General features: G+C 39.6%; 1 protein-coding gene across 1 annotated transcript in view; it reads left to right on the top strand.

The window, feature by feature from the left end:
* The window catches only part of CEP55 (centrosomal protein 55), a 34,593-nt gene extending 17,897 nt beyond the window's left edge, over positions 1 to 16,696 (top strand). Inside the window, exons 5-9 of the mRNA XM_043987609.1 lie at positions 6,877 to 7,027; positions 10,051 to 10,364; positions 11,251 to 11,322; positions 12,375 to 12,500; positions 15,553 to 16,696. Of these exons, the coding sequence (XP_043843544.1) occupies positions 6,877 to 7,027; positions 10,051 to 10,364; positions 11,251 to 11,322; positions 12,375 to 12,500; positions 15,553 to 15,750 (861 nt within the window). The 3' untranslated portion in view covers positions 15,751 to 16,696. The remainder of the gene's footprint in view (positions 1 to 6,876; positions 7,028 to 10,050; positions 10,365 to 11,250; positions 11,323 to 12,374; positions 12,501 to 15,552) is intronic.
* Positions 16,697 to 23,306: the final 6,610 nt, after the last annotated feature.

The following is a 23,306-nucleotide window of genomic DNA, read 5'->3' as shown; positions in this document are numbered from 1 at the left end:
AGCTGGAAAAGGCTGGAAAGGCCTATATGGGTGGTTTTGTTTTTCTTCCTTGCTATGCTCATAGCAAGTGATACTTAAATTAATTTGTAGATTTGTAATATACTAATCCAACTAATAACAATTTTATAGAATTAAACAAAATATTAAAACTAATTTTTTTAAGACTAAAGGTCTTGCATCTTGAGGGACAATGAAAAAAGACCATAAGGAAGGAGCAAAGCATTATCAGATTTCAAACTATTATGGAATGATAATTATCAAGACTATTTAATATTGGTTAAAAAGAGTAGATCGATGAAACAGGATATGCAAAAGAAGCTATCAAATAGAAAGAAGTCCAGTAACTCCCTATTTAACATGAAGTACTGGGAAAAATGCAAAGTAGTTTAGTAGAAAATAGATTTAAACCAACATCTTATACATCACAATAAGCTCCAAATCAAGGTGACACACATTTATGTGTGTATAGTATATATGTATATGTGTGTATGCATGTTTATACATATTTGTACACAAATGTGTATAAATATATGTGTATGAGACACCATTAAAAATTAGAGAACAGAAGACAGTATCTTTCACAATTATGGCTAGGTGGACAGGATTCATTGGCAGATCAGTTTCTAGGAAGTATGGGAGTCAGATCAGTTCTCATTCTGTAAGCACTGACTCCCTATATTTATTTAGCCCGACTCCTCTGTCATGTCTCTGACAATGTCTGTGTAGCCTTCCCCTGCAGACATCCAGTTATGGCAAGTTCACTGACATTTGGGGATTTTTATTTCACCTTTGTTCAGCTCTCATTGTTAAGTTTTTCCTCACGTGGAGCCTAAATCTGACTCTGTAACTTCCCCCTATTGCTCTTAGTTCTGCCTTCTAGTTCAAACCAAACAAGTTCAATCCGTCTTCTATATGACAGCCTTTCATTAACTAAGCATTGCTATTATGTCCCCCTAAATCTTCTTTTCTCCAAAGTTCCTTCATAATTCCCCAAACATGGCTGAAGTGAAAATATACCAGATATAGTGTGGCCAAGACAGTACAGCAGGACTCTAATTTCCCTCATTCTGGATACTTTGTTTTATTAAGGCAGCCTAAGATAGCATTCGGTTTTATGGCTGCCATGTCACCTTGTTGACACCTTGAGCTTGCAGTCCACTGAAATCCTCATATCTTTTTCACATAAACTTTTTTTATCATACTGCCTCTGTCCAGTTGATTTCTTAACTATAGTGTATATCTTTATACTTGTCTCTATTAAATTTAAATTTATTAGATTGTGCCCATCATTCTAACATCTTGGATCCTTTTAGATTCCCTTTCATTCAACAAATTCAGCAAATAAAAATCCAACATTAATTAGCCAGACTTCCTAGCTTTGTGTCATCTGCAAACTTGACAAGTAATTATATCTTTATTCAAGTCATTGGAAAAAGAATTGAACAGAACAGAGCCAGATGCCAATTACACTCCACTATTTCCTCCAACTTGATACAGATTTGATAATCACCACTTCTTGGGTCTGATCATGCAGCCAGTTTCAAATGCATCTAATTGCTACCTTCCAGTCCCTACCTCTCCAAGTTGCCCATAAGAATCTCATGAGAGACTTTGCAGATGCTTTGCTGAAATTTAAGGTTGATTTGATTCCCCTGATTTTTTTCTTACATGAAAATTCTATAGGGGGCAGCTAGGTGGCACAGTGGATAAAGCATTGGCCCTGGATTCAGGAGGACCTGAGTTCAAATCTGACCTCAGACACTTAACACTTACTAACTGTGTGACCCTGGGCAAGTCACTTAACACCCAATTGCCTCACCAAAAAAAAGTGTTCTAGAATTTTTCCAGGAACTAAAGAAAGCAAGTACACCAGCCTATATCTTAAAAAAAAAACTTCAATTTTACTTCTCCTCTTCTCTCTACTCCCTGTCCCCTCAAACCTCCCATGACATTTTTATACAAGTTAAATCAGGCAGCATGATGTAGTATCTTGGAGTCAAGAAGACCTGGGTTCAAATCCTGTCTCTAACACTAGCTATGTGACCGTGGACAAATCACTTAAGTTCTTTGTGCCACAGACAACACTATAAAGATTTATTTATTATTAGGTGGGTTATGATCTATGGTCTATATTCAAAGAGGAAATTTCGACAGTAGGAACTCCTCATGCTGGCAAAATCACAGATCCTTCCCATTTTCTCATCTCACTGAAATTAGATCTGGAAAGGACAAAGCATTACCAGATCTCAGACAATTGCAAAGTGATAATTATCAAAACTATGTAATGTTAGTTAAAGAGAAGAGTAGATCAATGAAACAAGGTAAGCAAAAAGAACCTATTGAACAGGGAGTCCAGTGACTCCCTATTTAACATGAAATGCTGGGAAAACTGCAAAGCAGTTTAACATAAAATAGGTTTAGACCAACATCTTATATCGAACTTCAAGGATAAACTAGAAGGATAAGAGAAATTTTAATACAGTGACAGTCTGAGAGATGTGTATGTAAAAGGAAGGAGAGAGTGCATTGTTCTGTCTTGATGTATATGTGGTAAGGATTATGAATTAATTTATGTCTGCATAAGAACCTCATATGTTTTAGTACCACCTAACAGAGCCATCTCTACCTTTCCAAATAGCTCTTGCGATATCTCTCTCTCTCTCTCTCTCTCTCTCTCTCTCTCTCTCTCTCTCTCTCTCTCTCTCTCTCATTATTCATCTATCCAGTAGTACAGCCATTCCCTCCTTCAACCCCAATCTGTCCACCCTTTTTCCAAAGTGGGTGCCCAGAGCACTAAAGGTAATTAGAAGGGTGCCCAGCTACTGACAGAAGAGCCTTTGAAAATTTACAATGTGTATTCTCCCTTGCCTAGGGTTTCTAAGAGTAATAGCAAATATAGATCTAAATTTTAATACGACACTGTTCTAAACAATAAGAAAAGCAATTTATCTTGTTTTAAACTTTTATTGGTGACATCAAGATCCACTACCCATTTCAACTACAGATGGTTAATACATTTGTCCCATTTTACAAGATCCTCTTAGCTATACTACTATTGTGAAACAGGAGCCTTAAAAAAGATCTCAAATCCACACACCCATATTTGTATGTCCCTCTTTTGTTTAGTCCACTAATGCCCTTGTTGGATTCATCACACTGTTTCCTATAACAGTATTTGTTTTAAAGCTCGGCTATAAATCACATGATGTAATATGATAAATGACTTCATATTTTATAAGGTTCTGAAACCTCAGTCATCTTCAGTTCCTGTTTTTCCCTTCCCCCATCTAAAGTCTAATGATTCAATTTCAGTAGTGTCTCTTAAATCTTCCCCTTTCCTTTCCCATTCTCATTGTCATCCCCTAGTCTGTAGGTCTCGGCAATTCATTGGATGTAGGGAATGAGAGAGAAGAAGGAGTCACTAACTCCTAGGCTTCAAGACTGGGGAACTGGATGATGCCAATAACAGAAATGGAGAAGTCAGGAGGAGGAATGGGTTTGGAACGAAAGATTAGTTTTGTTCATGTTGAATATGAGGTGTCAGGAGGGAGAAATAGAGGACTGGAACTTTGGTTAAGAGGTCAGAAAAAGATAGAGATTTGGTAATCATCTAGAGACACTAGAGATGCCATGAGTAAGCAGGATTACCAAGAGGTAAATTATATAGAGGGGAAAGGACTGAGGTCAACTTTGGGAATAATAACAATTCACATTTCCAAAGCACTTTAAATTGTGCAAAGCTCTTTCCTCATAACAGCCATTAGATGGATGGAGCAGAAGTGCTTTCCCCCATTTTACAGATGAGGAAATTGAATTTCAGAGAAATTAAGTGATTTGCCTTTGATCACAAAGCTAGTAAATATCTAAGGTGGGATTTGAACTTGGGTCCGCCTGACTCTAAGTCATTCTAGCCTCTGTGCCATATGATCACTAAATGACTATATTTGGAGCATGGGACAAGGAAGAAGAGCCATCAGAGGAGGCAGGCAAAGTAGCAGAAGAACGGGGGTGGGGGGGGATGCACTGTTACAGAAGTGAAGGAAGGAGACCATCTCAGAGAGGTAGTCAGTGTCAGCTGGTACAGAGGGGCTAACTACGAAGACAGAGAGAAGGCCATTAGATTTAGCCATAGAAAGGGTATTGGTAACTCGAGAGAGAGTGACTTCAATAAAACAGGTCGGGGGTAGAAGCCAGAGTGTCCACAGATAGCAAGGGTGTGGATCCAGTGAGTAGCCTACACTTCTATAAGTTTGGTGGTGACGAGGGGAGACATGGGATGATCACTTGAGGGAAGAGCAGGGGGAGAAAGATCTTTAGGTTTGGAGGTTTGGGGCATGTTTGCTGGTGGAGGAAGAGGAGAATGTTAGTACAGAGGGAAAGATTAAAAATATAAATACAAAGATCACAGTTGATATAAAGATGATAGCTAGTCTAGGCGATGAAGAGAGATGCAAAAGAAGAGGTCAGGTGAAGATTTAGGTGAAGAATCGGGGTGCCACGAGTAAAGAGAAGGGAATACTTGCAAGAGATAAAATGGAGACAGAATTGACAGGTTTTTAGAAACTAATTGGATAAGTGGGGAAGGGAGAGTGAAGAGGAAAAGATCACCCCAAGGTTTCTACTCTGAATTCCTGGGGAGATGGTGGTACTAAAAAAAGAAAGTTTGGAGAATTGCTTTAGGGGGAAATAAGAAGAGTTTGGTTTTAGTGTGTTGAAGATTGAAATGCCAGTGGGCATTTTGCAAGTGAGGAACCTGAGGCCCAGAGAGGTCAAGTAACTTGTCCAAGGTCACACAAGTAGTAAGGCAGGATTTGAACCCAGGTCCTCTGATTTCATATCCAGTGTTCTTCTCCCTTATACCATGTTCCTTCTCTCAAGCAATGGCAGTAGTGATTTAATTATGGTTCTAGAGGTAGAAGGTAGCTAGATGACATAGCGAATAGAATGCTTAGCCTGAAGTCAGGAAGATTTGAGTTAAATCTGTCCTCATATACTTACTAGCTGTGTGACCTTGGGCAAGTCACTTAACCCTGCTTGCCTCAGTTCCTCATTTGTAAAATGAGCTGGAAAAGGACATGAAAAACTACTTCCGTATCTTTCCCAGGAAAACTCCAGTTGGAGCCACGAAGAGTCAGACACAACTGAAACCACTGAGTAACAACAACTAGAGGTGGAAAAGGGGAGGGAGGCAGGAAGGCAAGAGGCAAGAAGACGACCAGGGTTAAATGTGAAGCCTGGGTGGAGCTGGCTGTATTTAGAGAGCCACATTCTAGTTAAAACGTGGCTACAAATTGTCAGAAGATCTGGAACATGGATGAGGAGGCAGAGCAAAGAATGCAGTTTCTTCAGGGAAAACAAACAAACAGAAACTGTTTCATGAGGACCAAAAGCTGGAGAGAATACGAGAGGAAGACTTACAGGATAAAGGAGGATTTCTAAACAATCCATCCAGATTTACAAAGGTTACTAGGGAAGGGAAGGGCAGAAGAAGCTAACATCTGGGCCTGCCTGGGTGGCACAGAGATGAGAATGTGAGCGGGCATGGTGAATAGAGGGTTTTTTCAACAATGACTGTGAATCCAAATGGGTACATATCACCTTGGATTCACACTATTCTCAAACATCTTCAAGCTCCAAGTCCCCTGGGCTGTCTTCTCTCTCCACCCCAAACATTTTTCCCACTCTGATCTTCCACTCCACCTCCCCCATGAAAGGAACTAAAACCAGTGCAGTTCAGATATAGCATCTGCTAGACTCTACTTACTATTCATTCAGTGTTGATAACATTGCATTGGGAGAACACTTGGACCCAGAGCCAGAAAAGTTCAGTGGCAAATCACTTCCCCTTCCCCTCACAAGATGAACCCAGAAGATCCTGTTCGGGCTCCACGACACACCCTGAACCTGATCACTATACACTCCCAACTGTATAGGGTTTTCCGGAGGGCCAAGTGCCAGATCTTCATTATTTTGTAGGATCATCTTACCAGCACTTTCTCTGCTGTAGTAGAGTAGAAGACTTGGGTTTTGATTGGTATATTAGGGGAATAACAATGCTGATGAAGGCCTCAGATCATCAGAATAGTCAGCCCTTTTTTATTTGTACATGGTTTATTCAGTTGTAGTAATTTATGCATTTCTCCCTGGTAAATTTTCATTTCTGGTCTATCTTCAAATCACCTGACACATTTTTGAGCTACCTTACTAGCTAGCAGTCACTCAGCATTTCCTCAATAAATGCAATCATTTTAATATTAGCAAAGCAAAATGTAATTTTTAAAAAACTTTCCCCAAATGCCCTCACATATAGTAGATTTCTTAGTATTTTGAGTTATGGTACTGTTCTCCTTGGACCTGAACAACTGTAAACATAAATGTATCATAATTCATCTCTTTTATGGAATTACAGTCTTTTTCTCCCTTCACACTTAACCATATAGCCCTCACACTTACTAGTTTGTACAAATGACTAATAAATTTCAGTTACTTACGCAAACTCAAGGTCTAAAGTATAAACCAAAATTTGTCAAAGTTGTTGACATTTTCAATTCAGGACACTATTATTTAACTATAGCAACCACAAGTATGTGGAAATGTGCCTAAGTATATGTGGTTTTCTGTTCTGAAGCGGAATATTTTTAGAAATCACCTCCATGCCATGGGTCAAACAGGAGGCAAAATAGCTGGTGAAGCAAGCACTTATATAGCCCTTTATGGTTTGCAAAGCTCTTTAAATAGATTTTCTTATTTGATCAAATTAAGTTCTTTTCTGTGCCAAGGGCTTTCTTCTGTGTGTGTTTTTTATAATAATATCTGGGCCCCTTTGTTTTTCTCTTTTTCTATTTCATTTATTTTGTTTTTCATCTTCACTCAAAGGCTCTGGAGAAGAATCAGCAGTGGCTTGTATATGATCAGCAGCGAGAGGCCTATGTGAGGGGACTTATGGCAAAAATCTTTGAATTGGAACAGCAGTCGGAAGCAGCTACTCATTCACTCCAACAGCAATCAAAAAAGAGTGACGAAGAAGGTCAGGCTGATTCAAAAGATTTCTTTTAGAATAAGCTCTCCAAAATCATTTGTCAAATAGGATGTCCTGTTGTATGTTAGAACTAAGCAACTAGGAGAACGTTACCAATCCTGGCATTAGTAATTCCAGCTCACCCTAATCCTTTTGATTTCCTTAACATTAACCTAAAAAAAAAGGCATGAAGCAAAGATTTAGTCACTACAATTTTGGATTAACAATAGCTAACATGTTTGCAGAGGGCTTGTTATATAAACATTGATTATTTCATCTGAGCCTCAGAACAACCCTGTGAAGTACACAATACAAAGTGCTTCCATTATAGAAATATGGAAACAGACTCGGAAAGGTTAATTAGCTTTCCCATGGTCACATGGCTAGCGTCAGAGGCAGGATTTGAACCTAGGTTTTTCTGAGGCCAAGTCTGTCGCTCCTTTCTCAATACCACATTGCCTCTCAGCATTGCTCCAGCCTTTTTCCCAATCCAGGATTCTTTAATTCTTCAAAATTCTGCCCCAAACTCCCTTTTGGAAGCTTTCCCTGATTTCCCACCTATATGTACTGAGTGGTTTTTTTGTAAGAGAGTAAGCTTGACCCCAGGTATATAGGTATATAAAATAGACATATATAACCTTTTACCATTGCCAGATTTTTTGCAACATCACATGGGGTTGTAATCCACAGTTTAGGAAGCTAGAATCTAGTCTATCTCTTTTTGCCTTTCACTTCCAGTTCCAAGTTTGTTGACTTTGACTTGGACATCTTATCTCTGCCAAAAAAAAAAAAAAAGTTTTCCTCACTAATTAGAGTTGGAGCTGTTTGACTCAGACTCCAAGTTTTTTCCTAGACTAGAGGGAAACTTCCATGTTGATTTTTAATTCTTCTGGCCTTCTCAGGTTCACACACACACACCCTTATTTCTGTTTTTGTGCATGAAGTTAAAAAAAAAAACTATCATGGGGCAGCTAGGTGGCGCAGTGGATAAAGGCCCAGCCCTGGATTCAGGAATACCTGAGTTCAAATCCAGCGTCAGACACTTAACACTTACTATCTGTGTGACCCTGGGCAAGTCACTTAACCCCAATTGCCTTGCCCCTTCCCCCAAAATGTAATAAGATTAACATTAAACTCATTTAAGAAAACTATCATAATAGTAATTTTAATATAGTCCTCCCCATAGAATCATAGGATTTGAGAACCAGAAAGGACCTCTACCATCTAATGTAGGGTTCTATCCTTGACTGTGCTATGGAGCCATGGAAAAGTCATTCATATATCTGAGCTTCACTGTCTTTATCTATAAAATGGGAAGAATAAAGCCTACACTATGTATTTTACAGGGTTTTTGTGAGGAAAGCACTTCGTAAACTTTAAATCACTACATAAACTGTGAGTTTTTCTATAATTAAGACTTGGAGCATGTTTTCGTAAAAATGTACCAAATAGGTGGGGGTTTTTTTTGGGGGGGGGCAGGGCAATGAGGGTTAAGTGATTTGCCCAGGGTCACACAGCTAGTAAGTGTTAAGTGTCTGAGTCCAGATTTGAACTCAGGTCCTCCTGAATCCAGGGCCAGTGCTTTCTCCACTGTGACACCTAGCTGCCCCCTGGGTTACTTCTTTAGTTATTATTTTGGGGTTTTTTGTTTGTTTGTTTGTTTTGCAGGGCAATGAGGGTTAAGTGACTTGCCCAGGGTCACACAGCTAGTAAATGTTAAATGTCTGAGGCCGGATTTGAACTCAGGTCCTCCTGACTCCAGGGCCAGTGCTCTATCCACTGCGCCACCTAGCTGCCCCCTCCTCCCGGGTTACTTCTTAATAGAGCTCTTTTTTTTTTTTTTTTGGAGGGGCTTAATAGAGTTTTTAACAGCAAAGCCGAGACGACCATTTTGTTGCCATTGAGTCTTTTTTTTAAGTCATGTCCAACTCTTTACGAATCCATTTAGGGTTTTCTTGGCAGAGATACTAGAGTGGTTTGCCACTTCCTTATCCAGCTCATTTTACAGATGAGGAAACTGAGGCAAGCAGTAAAGTGACTTGCCCAGGGTCACACTGCTAGTAAGTGACTGAGGCCAGATTTGAACTCAGGAAAATGATTCTTGTTGACTCAAAGCCTGGCACTCTACACACTATGGTGCCCCCGAGCTGCCCTCTGAGATGCCATTGGCTGAATACATTATAAAGGGGACCATGATCAAGTGCAGGTTGGAAATAGAGGGCCTCTGAGGTCCCTTCCACCTCTGGAATTCTGTGAATTCAAGGACATCTGCTTCTACAGAAGTAATAGAGTATGTAAATGGGTCTTTTAGGTTTTCCTTTGGTCATTATTTATTCCTATATCCTCACAAGAGATTGAGAGTACAGACGTTCCTAGTGAAATTAGCTGTAAATAAATAATTTAGAAAAAATCAATCTCAGCAGAACAAAGCACTCTTCAAAATGATAATAGCCACCAGAAGGCAGAAAGCCTTTACTTAAACAAAGCACGAACCTTATTCCAGTCAGCACAGAAAACTGATAAACACGAGCTTACTCTGTAATTTTTAGATTTCAGATGGAATCCCTTAAGATGGTGATGGCAGCCCAGAGAATGTCTAAAGGGGAATTCTCTCTTTAAATGATGTGGCCCTGTCATGCTTGGAACTAATCCTAAGGGAACATAATCTTTTTTTTTTTTTTTTTTTTTTAGTGAGGCAATTGGGGTTAAGTGACTTGCCCAGGGTCACACAGCTAGTAAGTGTTAAGTGTCTGAGGCCGGATTTGAACTCAGGTACTCCCGACTCCAAGGCCAGTGCTCTATCCACTGCACCACCTAGCTGCCCTGAACATAATCTTTTAAATAAAGATTTGCTGTCTTTTCAAGTGTGCTTCTAATTCCATACTGGGTCTGAGAACTTGTGGAAATAAGAACCACAGTTATAGTAGCAGTCAGTGGGAACACATGGTTTGTAGCAATTTGCTTTCAAGCCAACGTTTGAGGACCAAATTGGTTGGCTAAAATGAGGTATTCCTTACTGTCCCTTGTACTAGGCTATCTTCAGGAGGAGAAACAAAAATACTACAACCATCTCTTGATGAATGTCAAAAAGGACCTGGAGGCTGAACGGCAAACTGTAACCCAGCTAAGTTTTGAGCTTAATGAAGTCCAAACAAAATATGAAGAAACCAAGAAAGAAGTTTTAGATTTAAATAGCCTCTTGTCTTCCCTAAGAGAAGCTGATGTACAACATTGGGAAGATATCAAATACAAAACAGAGAAAATACAGAAGCTAAAGAAAGAGAATGAACTTGCCAGAGAGAAACTTGAAGAAGAAAAAAGAAGGTCTGAAGATCTGTTGTCTCAGGTGAGCCCTTCATGGTTTCTCTGGTGTGCTGGCAGCTAGATTTCAGGACCTTCACAGCATTCACATCTCATGAGCATTTATCTGGCTCTGTAATCCCCAGACTGTGCCAGATTACTTAGTAGAGTCAGGGCAGCTTGCTTTGGTGTTGGTTAGTGGGACATTCTTCTCAGCATTATCTTACTTGCAGTAGAGATTCACTAACAATACAAAGCAGCCTTTTCATAAAAAACTTCAGAAGGAATCAATGGGAAGGTGAGTAGTTCTTCAGGGTCTTCCTGTTTGGGAGTGACAGGAGTGGTGGTGTTTGAAAAATCTCTGTAATTGTGGATGAGGGCACCTCGCCTCCCCACTTTTTCCAACCAGCACACTTGGAGAGATATTGGCAAAGGTTAGGCCCGCCACTAAAAAAAGCGGGGGAGAAGGAGAGGAACTGAAAGAGACCTCAGAGGACATCTGGTCCACATTTTACAGATGAGGAAAAGGAAACCCAGGAAAGTTAAGGGACGTGTCCAAGGTCACTCAGGGCAAGAGCATCAAAGATAGGATTTGAACTCAGGTTCTTTCTGGATTCAGCCTTCTTTCCCCTTGTAAATGCAGCCTCCTGTTGGTACTAAAGTAGTGGTGGTGGCTGCTATAGAATTCAAGAAGCTATTCATTCACTTCCTATTCTGTGATTCATCCCCTTCTCAATCGTCATGTTGCCACCCCCATCCTCATCCCCAAGTTATAGTCAGAAGAGCAAATTAGAATAGCTTCTTCCTTTGGCTACATCCACATGGCTCTCCATAGACAAGTCCCTTTGGCTTGAGCGTGAATTCAAATACCAACCCCTGGAGGTGATGAAAGGTTCTGTTGTTATAATGTAGCTCTTCTCTCTCTGTGGTAGGTCCAGTTTCTCTACACATCTCTGCTAAAGCAACAGGAGGAACACACAAGGGTGGCTTTATTGGAACAACAGGTATTCCTTGTACTTTCTTTTTAACATGGATCCATCACTGAAGATTAAAGGTTTCCTTATCTTTACAATATCATGTGGACAACTATTACAAAGTACATGAGAATTTTTTTGAATTTTTAAGTAGACCATATCAATTATACACTGCTGGGACTAGCTTGAGAGAAGACCCAGGCACCTGATGAAAAGAGATGTCCCTTGGTAAATTCTGTTAAGCAGTAACCCATAGGAGTAGATGGGGATTTCTGCTCCAGCTGCTTCATCAGTTCCCATCTTGGGAAAGTTCCCTAATGTAGCTTTCTTGGAATGGCAAATAAAAGCAAAGGTCTCTCCACTCTTTAAAAGCACCTAGTGGGACAAATATTCCCAGTGTTCTATTCCTTATTGATTCCAAATCAGGGATAACCCTATAGGAAAAAATACATTACTGTTGAGTGTGGTTTTTTTCTTCTTATGAAGTTTGAGATAGAGGAAATAAAGGAACTTAAATCATTTTCTTCATCCCAAATTCCACAAAGACCAACTGAAAACATTTTTCCTAACATTTCAGCACTTGGCACAGTGCTTGACACATAGCAGACACTTAATAAAGACTTGTCGACTTAGCTTGACCATCCAGCCCTTCTCAAATGACCAGCCCTGACAACACCTGCATGCCTATTTGGTCACTTGGAGTTTGTGGATGGACCTAAATAAAGAAAAAATTTAAAAGCAGCTGAAGACCCAGAGATGAGAAGTCCACTTTGGGATAGTTTGTACCCAGTTTTGAAGTAGAGAAACAGAATTAAGTCCACCAGGAAAGAGTGGAAATATTTTTCTCTCCTCATCCCTCCCTCAAGCAATCAGTCATCTTCCTCCTTGGATATTCCATAGCTTTCACTAATCGGAACTTGTTTTCATATTCCTCTGAACTAAACTGATTTTTGTTTACTATTTATAAATAATAAATGCTTATTATTTATCAGTTATGTGGATATACAGTGAGGAAAACTATACTGTAATTATTACTTCAATAATATTTGTAACTGTAATTATTTGTCTTTGGGATTTACCAGATACAAGCTTGTACTATAGATTTTGAAAACGAAAAACTTGATCGTCAGAACATGCAACATCAATTGCATAGAGTTCTTAAGGAGCTTAGAAGAGCAAGGGAACAAATAACACGGTTGGAGCCTTTGGTGAGTGTTGAATACTTAAAACTAGTATTTCTTTTTAAAAAAGTAATAAACTTTTTATTTATAGTTTTGGGTTCCAATTTTTATCCCTCCTTTACTCCCTTCCCTCCCCCCTCCCTGAGGTGGTAAGCAATCAGATATAGGTTATAGTATTTCATTTTGAACTGTAATCTCACCCTTTTGGGGTATATTTCTGTATGAGCTGAGTGAGGGGCAGGCCAGGAAGAATCCATGTAGGTAAGACCATGAGCCCAGAGCCCACACTTCTATGCACACAGCTGCCTTTTGTTCTACAATTCAAGACATATTCATTTAGAGAAATGTCTTCTCTTCCTATGTAGAAAGTTAACAGATTGCCAATATCCAGGAATATATGCTTTACACATGGCAGAATCCCTCCCCAGACGCTTCTACTGGGAGAACCACTTAAATTAGGAGGGAGATTGCAGAGTTCCTGTGAGAAACTCAGAATGCATTTTCCTATTGGAACATTTAAATGATGATTAGGTGGAGTTGAAATAGTACTATTATTATGATATCTCAGTTACATTGTGAGTTCAGCAGGTTTTTATGGACTAGACTGGGAACTAGTTACCATTTTACTATGTTTTCATGGAGAAATGTATGGCAAGTTCCACACAACCAATTTATAGACTTTTAGAACTCAATCTGTTTATGAGTAGGAGATTATGTTATATGTTATACGTCTCTCTCTCTCTCTATCTATCTCCTTTTTGGGGGTATAGTCACACTCTGCAGAACACTGCTCACATAACATTGTTTCACAACAACTGCACCCCATTATACCATCCTAACTTCCACAGCACTGTTCTAAGGCTCACCACCAGTGTGACTGAACCCTACTGGGACCATTCTAACTCTGCCCCAACAGTCATGACATGACACTAACAGTCATGTTTTAAAGGAACAGTTAACAATCTTACACAAGTCTGTGATTACAGCAACTACTGAAAAAGTCACAAAACTTTTTTTTAACAGATAATGGAAGTGAACCAAAATATTCCTTGAGTTCTATGAAGATTAAAAGCAAAAATAATTTTAGGGGAAAAGGAAAATTAAAACCCCAAAATATTCAACTGTAACTTCTGAGAAAGAAGTTTACATAGTCAGTGCCATCATATACCATGATGCGTGAGTTCCTAAAAATCATCACACTGCAAAATTGCTCAATAAAAGGCTTATGGGAATAATGGGTATAGTAGTACAACACTCAAAAACTTTGTCAGTGACACATTAGAAAGAATAATAAAAACAGTGCACAGTTTTATACGTGTTAAATGGTTAAGAAATAGATAAGTACTACAGTAAATAGTAGTGGGTTCCCGGACTTCGGCTGCTGCTCAGCCTAGACCCTGGTTCCCTCCAGGCCTGGGCTGGCAAAGGCCACAGGTAAAGGTGTGAGGGCAATCTCATCAGGCCAGGAAGTCCAGAACAGCTCGAAACCATGGCTGGTGAGAGGGGGGATGATTTAGTGGAGGTAGAGTAGTTGGGTGAAGAGTAGGACGAGCCCCCCCTTTGTCCATAACTCTTACTATATAAGAAAATAGACAAGAAATACAGCAATTTACCTTGGAAAAGACCTGAAGTTTGCTTGTAGACATGGGAGTCAAAGGGGTGGCAGCTTCTGAGTTATCATGAACTAGTGCAGTTTTCTGCATTCTTGCTGTTTCTCCAAGATGAAACTGAACATAAGTATAGTCGAAATTCACTTTATGCTCAAATTGTTCCCTAGTATATCAATCATTTGGGAACAAATTCACATTTTCAGAACAAGTATAATAGCAGACTGACTGCTATTGACTGTGATTCTAGGTTAATAGGATTTTAGCATCAAAGGACGTTATTAAGGGTTGGACTTGAAGTGAGAGATTTAAATCCCAGCTTTTCCATTGACTAGCTTTTTGACCTTGGGCAAGTCACTTGCCTCTCTAGATCTTAGTTTGTTCAGTTCTAAAATGAGGAGATTGGATGAAATGACTAAAGGTCCCATTCTATGTCCAGATTTTATATCCTCCCCAGAAAGAGAAAATTATTTGCCCCCAGTCAGTTATTAGGTGGTGGAGCCAGGGTACTGATTTCACCTGTTTAACACACATTTTATTAAGCACCTAGCATGTATAGAACATTGTCCTAGATAGTGAGAGCTAAAAAAATTGAATGAGATATTTTACGGCATTTTCATAACATGAAGACTGCAGCCCACAGCCATGACACTGTTTTGGTGCTCCCATTTATGCATTTTGGTGGGAGACAGGAAATGGGGAATCATGATCCAAATCACTTAAAGCACTTTGGTTTTCCCCTGGTTGTAACCTTGTAAATTTCTTACAACTAAACTGTAGGCTTGGAGTCTTACAGAGTCGTAAGGCCTGGCAAGAACACCTAGTCTCTCTGCCTTTTCCTCTCCTCAGTGCTCTTCCCCTCTACCCAATATCTAGTACAGCATTGATCTTAACATTTTATTTTTAAAATGAAATGCATTGGTTTTCTGTGCATGACCAGGTGATTTTTAAAATTCAGGAATGTCTCCGGTCATCTGCCAGTCATTCTCTACACTTGTTTTTGTATCTGACCCATCCATCGTCTTCACAGAGTGTCTTAAACATTGGTTCAGAGTTTTAAGGTTCATAGAGTCTTCTAACCTCCTCAGAGGAAATGATAAAAGTACAGGGTTTTAGTTTTACAAGTGCTCTGTGTACACTCAATGTGACCTCTTATAAATGTACCCATCGATTTGCATTCTGTACTCCCTTGCTGGATCTGTTCCTTATCTTCTAACAAACTGAATCAGCATTGGTCTCCATTGGTCATGGCTAAGAATTTTAATTCAAATGAAAATGATGAGATCCACCACCACTCCTTCTTGGGTGAGTGGTGCTCCCCTGCTACTAGGGAGTCATCACTATTATGCTATGAGGGAGAGGTTCACAAGAAAATCCATCTGCAGGAATAAAGGTATATACTGACAGCTATAAGCCCACCTCCCCTTGTATTTTTATGCACTGTGGCTTCAGATGAAAATCTCTTTTTTCAGAAACAACTCCAGGAGTATGTCCACATACAGCCATCCGACTTCTTCCCAGGAGAACGTGAGGAAAAGTTAAAAACTGATTCACCAAAGTGCTCCAATCTGTTAGATGAGAGCTTCTTAGAGTGTCCCAAATGTAAAGCGCAGTACCCAACGAGTCAGCACAGAGAGTTGTTAGCTCATATTGATTTCTGCGAAAACTAGCAAGGTAATACTTGTATTTATGCATCAAAGACCCAATACTGTATCTTACATTAGCTTATGGACATTTTGAATTCACATTTCATTTAAAACTGTAAAAGATGTTGCCTGCCTGCCTGCCTTTCAGATTCCAGCTGAAGGAGTCAGTCATTGTACTTATCTGGCTACTTCCTATTTTCCATTGCAGTGATATTTCCCAGGGTTCGTGCATCATCTAAGCATGTTGAAGATAATAGACTGTACTGAATATGTATGACTATGAGACTACTGACATTTTGCACTATCAAATATTCATTTGGGAAATGGAAATGCATAGAGAGTTCAGATTATTTTTAGTGCTCATGCACCAAATATTTGATGTTCAACGGTGCAATAAAAGAAACACTGGCAAGAACTTTGTAGAAAAGCAGGAACAATTATATAGGAATGTTTTATCTTTTGGTCCAAGCACTTATAAACCTAGAATACTGCCTTGCAAGCACTGGTTTTCATGTCTTTTTAAAAACATTGCAGTGGCATTTTTATTATTTTCACATGATATTATAGCATAATATGGGAAAAGTCAGAAGTGACATGTTTCTGCTGCTTGTTGCTGTGCCTTCTATATCAGCCATGTTCAGAGTATAAAACAGATTGCCTATGCAGACTAAAGTAACCAATAAGCAGCTGCACATGATGTTTACTTTCATATTTGCAGGAAAGATATTTCACCAGATTTTCAATAGCATATGTTGGTCCACTGAAAAATTAAAACTAATTCTACCAAAAGCATCTAGGCCTCTCATTTGAATCAGAAACCTTTTAAAATTTTTTCTTGGCATTTCTATACTCTATAGCTTAAATTTGGGAAATGTAAATATAGGGTAACTTTTCAGAATAAATATTTTTATATATACTGTTAATATAAACTAAATGCTTTTAAATTTTTTTTGTTTTCTAAAATTCTTGACATTGGGCTGTTCATAATAATATAAAGAGAAAAGAATAAAATCATTTAAATAAGTTTCAATGTGTGCAACATACATGTGGAGATAGACTACTAAAAATTATCTGTACTCTTCTTACTACTGAAACAAATGAAAATGGCTTACAGATCAGAACACAGCAACAAAACCATTTTAACACTCAGAAAGTGGAGGTCACAGAAAGAAGTCAAAGAGATGCTGTTGGTGGGGCCTGAAGTGAGATCATAACAGTTTTCCAGCACACTGGAAAAAAGGGAACTTTGTTCTATAACTTTGTTTCCTGCTGATGAAAGTATTCAGATTCATTGGCAGAGGCAACATTTTTCCTGAAATTAAAACTCAAGCAGATATTTATCCTGTACATAAAGGACATTGAGTGACATAGTTATAGACTCACAGAATGTTAGACCTGGACATGAGAAACCATCTAAACCACTGGTGTCAAACTTGGAGAGAAACTGAGGCTCCTAAAACATGCATGAGGATCCCTGTGGGTTACACATTCACATTATCTATGTTCTGTGATATTTTTATTTATTTTGTTAAATATTTCACAATTATGCTTTAATCTGGTTCAGGCCACACTCGAGAGTGTTGTGGCTGCAGTGGCACAAGTGTGTTTGAGCCCCTTGATCTATACTGACCTCTTTGTTTTACAGATAGTCAATAACTTCCCTAAGGTTACACAGCTAATTAAGTCCTTGCTGTTGACATGCAGCTTTGAAAATGTTCATATTTGAGACAAGAGGTTCCTTGTCATCTACAAGATAAGTCGAAATGGCTCAGTCTGGCATCGAACACTTTCATAATCCGCCTCTAACCTACTGTGCCAACTTCTCTACCATTGCTGCCCTTCACGAGCCTTCTGTTCTGCTCACTCACTGTTCCTGCAGAGGTCACAACATTAAAGCACAATGGTGTTTAGTAATGCATGTGCTCCCCAAGATGTCTTTGGAGTTGGAAGACTTCACGCTGAATTCAGATCTACTACTTACTAGTTGTCCAAGCCTCTTCCTTTGTAAAATGGGGCTAGGAATGCTTGCACTGCCTCTGTGTCCTTGTTATTGAGGATAAATGAGGTGATGTCCATAGAACTCTCTGGTCAGCTGTTACTGCCCGTCCCAAAAAGAATAGGACTTGTAACTTTTTTAAAAGAAATTTCAGAGCTTTCATTTTACTGTTGCATCTTATGAAGTATGAGGTAAGAAAATCAAAATGGACAGGGTTGTAAGTAATTTTTCATTATAAATTTAGAGTCAATGACTAGACTGGAACTACTATGGTCTCTTGACTGTGGTACTTAGAACCCAGTCCCTTCTGTTTTTATATCATAATGTCATGAGTGAAATTCAATAATGGTAGACTGAGGTACATTTTCTCCAAGCAAGATAACACTTTATTAACAGGCCTGCTACGTGCCAATAGAATGGATTAGTGGCTGCCTTAGTTTAGTCAAAGATCCAGAGATGGGAAATCAATTCCTTTTTATAAAATTATAAAACAGAGAAAGCAGGGAAATACAATTGGTTATAGGGTTGATGACATCCTGAGGGTGGGGAACAATATGATTGGTTGGAAGTTGGGAATGATGAGCTAGCAACAACCCCCTCCTTCCTTTAAGTGACTAGGAAGTATTCATTGTTTGAGTCCACATAAAGGTTAAAAGATAGTGAGCCAGACACTGGATAGCAAACTAGACATCCTTGAAGGATAGCTTGGTGGTATAAAGATACTAGACAAGACTCTCAGGTGTCCACCCACATCCCTCAGGGATAAAAGATTTCCTTGAGTCCAGGATGTAACAATGATTAACAGAAGAACTGGATTTCTAAACTTAACTTATTACAAGCCAGCTGAATTCTGAACTAAATTCAGAGACAGAGAACCCTGACAGGCAGTTACAGGATAAAATCAATTGATTGTACATAGGATTAATAAAAAATTATACAGATTCCATTTAATCTTCCCAATAATCGTTTCCTTATATACGCCTACCACAGTGAACCCTCTCTTAGAACAAATAAAACAATCAACTAGAACCAACCAACAAAATAACCATGTCTAACTGTGAATTGTGCACAGGAAATACGTTTCATTATCTGACCTCCAGGATAGAGGTCATCACATTTAATGTGAGTTTGGCTGCCTCTTACTGTTGTCTTCATGGTGGATCTTGTTTTCCTGGTTCTGTTTACCTCATTCTAAATCAGTTGATAGCAAGCTTCCCATGTTTCTCGAAATTCCTCACATTTGTCATTCCTTATGGTTCATTAACAGAGGTAGCTAGATGGTTCAGTGGATAAAACACTGGGTCTGAAGTCAGAAAGATCTGAGTTCAAATCCAGCCTCAGATGCTTATTAGCTATATGACTCTGGGCAAGTCACTTAACCTCTGCCTTAATCCACTAGAGAAAGAAATCCAAGAAAACCCTATGGACAAAGAGTCAGACATGACTGAAGAACAACAAATGGTGCAATAATATTCCATTATATTCATAAATCACAACTTGTTCAGTCATTCTCCAGAAGAAGAGCACCCTCTTTGTTTCCACCTCTCTTCTGTGCTTTAGTCTTTCCACTGACTCATGCTGCCTCTATGAATGGCTGAACTTGAAACAGAGAGTCAGGCTGGAGTGCTCTTGGGAGTTTGATCCCAGAGGCAAAGGGGCTACTTTCTGGAGTTAACTATGCGGGGATTCTGGCATCTCTATTCTATTCTTTTCCCATTATTAGATGATTAGCCACTAGGGATGACTCACCTAGTGTCACCAGCCTACAACCTCTTTTGTTGTACACAAAAAGTAATACATTGGAAGACTAACATGACTCTGAAGAGAGAATCAGTTACTTCTGGGAAGCCCATCCATTATGTGACAACTTCCCCCACAATATTGATCAATTAGTCGATAATTAGATCCCCAAGACATTGTACTCCAGGTCATTCCACCAAAGCAAAGACCAACAAAAGAGGAGTGTTTCAGCCCTGATAACTTTCAAGGGCCAGAACATCAGGGTAGTTCTCACCTACTTACTTCTACATTCCATTCCTATCCCCTTGTGCTAGAGTGAGCTATGACTACCTGCGTCATCTTCCCTAAAGAAAACAAATTGGGATATCCAGTTAGCTCGAATGACTAGCAAACCTTTTCTAACTGGCAGTTGGGTTTTAGGCATTTTGACCTTGCTTCATAGAAGCCATTTAACCACACAAGCCCTATACCTCATACCCAACTATTGTCCCACCGTGACTGCTTTCCATATGGCCACTGCCACCAATACAACTTCCTTATTTGCAAGTGTACTCTGTATAATCAACTGCTTGTGGTTTCCTGATTTCCTCAGATATGTAGAACTGCTCAATTTCCCCATACCTTATGGGCCTGAGTCATTCCAGGTCTAAGCCTTCCACTGCTGAGAGAGATTCCCTTCTCTCCAAAGTTGACTCCTCCAACTATTCCTTTTTGTCTCCTAAGGGACCTTTCCCTATTTTCATCTCCTCCTTCTCAACCCAATTAATTGCTCTATCTTAAAAAAAAACTTTCACTTGTTTGATCTCAGCTACCGAAACTCACAGCCACAATATCTCAGACAAATGCGCCAGACCCACTGCCTCTGTTTTCTCATTAATCTCTTCCTCTGTAACCCCCTGCAATCTAAGTTCTCTTCCTTCATTCTAATAAAACTACACCCCAGTCAAGTATTGGAAAGTCTTTTTTTCCCCTCATTTCTCTTACCCTTCTCAGACTCCCTGCCCCAAACGATCTCATCCTTTGGCTGTCATGATGCCTTGGTTTGGGACATTAACTTTGAAGAGAATAGCAGGGCATTCAAGTCAATATTATGTCCATTCCAATTCAACAGTACTGGACTGGAACATGGGTAAAGAGTACAGAACTTAGTAATTACCCACATTGAGATAGTTGGGTAGTACAGTGGATAGATCTCTGGACCAAGAGAGAGGAAGAACTGAGTTCAAATCTGGCCTCTGATACTTACTGGCCATGTGACATTGGGCAAGTCACTTAACCTCTGCCTGCCACAGTTTCCTCATCTGTGAAAGAGGGGAGGGAATATGCATTTATATAATACCTACTATGTGATCTCATGATCCTCACAACAACCCTAAGAGGTAGGTGCTATTATTATCCCCATTTTACAGTTTAGGCAACTGAGGCAAAGAGATGTTAAGTGATTTATCCAGGCTTACACAGTTGGTAAATATCTTAGGCTGGATTTGAAACTCAGGTTTTCATGACTCCAGGTGCATTACTCTCCACTGTGCCACCAGCTGCTTCTAGGTGCAGCTAGGTAGCACAGTGGATAAAACACTGGCCCTGAAGTTGAGAGGACTTAAGTTCAAAGTTCACCTCAGACACTTACTAGCTGTGTGACCCTGGGCAAGTTACTTAACCTCAACTGCCTTAAATATCCCGGGCCATCTCCAGTCATCCTGATATATATATATCTTGCCCACTGGACCCAGATGGCTCTGGAGGAGAGAGTGAGGTTGGTGACCTTGCATAGCCCTCCCTCACTTAAATCCAGTTCACTGCAAGTCATGACATCACCTCTGGATGTCATGGTCCTCTTTGAGAAGGAAGGACAAACAACAATAACTGCTTCTAAATGGGGATAATAATATCTACCTACCAGGGTTACAAGGATTAAATATTTGTAAAATCTTTTGCAAACCTCAAAGCTCTTTATCAGTGCTGGTTGGGTTATTATTACTATTATGTGATAGTTTTAAGTCCTTGAAGATGGGTGAGCTCCTCAAGAGAGAATCTTTTTTTTTTTTTTTTGGTGGGGCAGTGGGGGTTAAGTGACTTGCCCAGGGTCACACAGCTAGTAAGTGTCAAGTGTCTGAGGCCGGATTTGGTTTTTGGGTTTTGGTTTTTTAGTAAGGCAATTGGGGTTAAGTGACTTGCCCAGGGTCACACAGCTAGTAAGTGTTAAGTGTCCTAGGCCGGATTTGACCTCAGGTCCTCCTGAATCCAGGGCCAGTACTTTATCCACTGTACCACCTAGCTGCCCCCCTCAGGGGAGAAACTAAAGAGTAAAGAACAGAAAAGCTGAAGACAGCCATATGGCTTGCCAATAGTTAAGGAGTGGAAGGAGGATGAGAAATCAAGGACAAAAACAGGCGTGTTCAGCGAGGTAGGAGGAGACCCAGGATACTGCAGTGTCACCAAAGCCAAGGAAAAGAGCTGTTCCTGGAGGGTGACTGGAGAAGTGTCCAGGAAGTTGGTGGGGATTCAGAGTTAGTATCCAGTGATATTCTCACCATTCCCCTGCCTGCCAGTGTATTGTTGGGGATATAAAATAAACAGAAAACCAAAATAAAATATTTACAGTTTACGAAGTGCTTTCCTCATAGTAATCTTGTGATGTCAGTAGCATTATCATCCTACTTTATAGCTAAGGAACGTGGCTGGGGTCCAGAGAAGTTTCTCACATTATCATTATTTGCCTTCAATTACCGGTAGGTAATGACAGAGCCACCTGACCCACACCATTTGATTTCAAACTCAGCACATCATGCTGTCCCATATGAATGGGATTATGGAGAACGGAATCTTAACTTTTTTTTTGGTGAGGCAATGAGGGTCACACAGTTAATAAGTGTCAAGTGTCTGAGATCAGATTTGAACTCAGGTCCTCCTGAATCCAGGGCCAGTGTTTTATCCACTGTACCACCTCACTGACACCCCCCCCCCCAGGAATCTTAACTCTTGCTGTAATAGAAATGACTCAATTTTTAAAAAATGTTTTAATGTTACCTGTGCCTGAATTAGGTTAAAAGTAAAATGTTAAGGCCTGTGTTATGCTTGCCAAACATTTATTCTGATAAAGAATGTACAGACGTGTTCTATGAACATAACTCTTAGAACGATGAAAGATGCTCCTTCTCAACCAAGAAACTTAATAAAATGAGGTTGAAAAGCAGGTTGAAGCCACCGAGGAGCCTGAGCCTGCTTGTAGCATCATGGAATAGAGAATTTTGAATGTTGAAAAGTCAAAGAGGGTTTTTTTGTTTGTTTTGTTTTTTAATAAAGTGAAGCTTTGTTCTCTGATAGTCATTAAGCTTGCAGAAAGGTAGCCATGTTAGGTCGCACAGAACCTCATACAAGTGCACATATTTACTCAGCTTTTATGAGGTAGGGTAAATGGCAAGAGGAAAAAACCTTCTGACAATTGGAGATCTATTTCCTTTAAAGCTAATCCCCAAGTGTTATAATTGGTTACCGATTCAACTCAGTTTCCTTTATCTAATGGATGCCGTCCTGATTCATGAGAACCCACTATCTCCAGCAGCTTCACCCAGCTAAAATGCATCTGCTTCCTCCTCTGCTCTTTCACCTCTACTTTATAGCTCCTACTCTGGGAACTGTAATCAAAGCAATAATACCATTGCTTCTGGAAAGGACATGTCAATCAACTGCCTTATTCATGTACTTCTCATCCCTGTGACCTCAAACCCAAATATCTCTTCTTGTCCACCCGCTCCCTTTTGTATTCATTGTCTCTCCCAATTATGATATAAGCACCTTGAGGGCAAGGACTGTTTTTTGTGATTGTATCCCCAGTAATTAA

Source organism: Dromiciops gliroides, chromosome 2 (genome assembly GCF_019393635.1).
Source record: "Dromiciops gliroides isolate mDroGli1 chromosome 2, mDroGli1.pri, whole genome shotgun sequence".
Taxonomy (NCBI): domain Eukaryota; kingdom Metazoa; phylum Chordata; class Mammalia; order Microbiotheria; family Microbiotheriidae; genus Dromiciops; species Dromiciops gliroides.
This window is presented reverse-complemented; position numbering and strand designations above follow the sequence as displayed.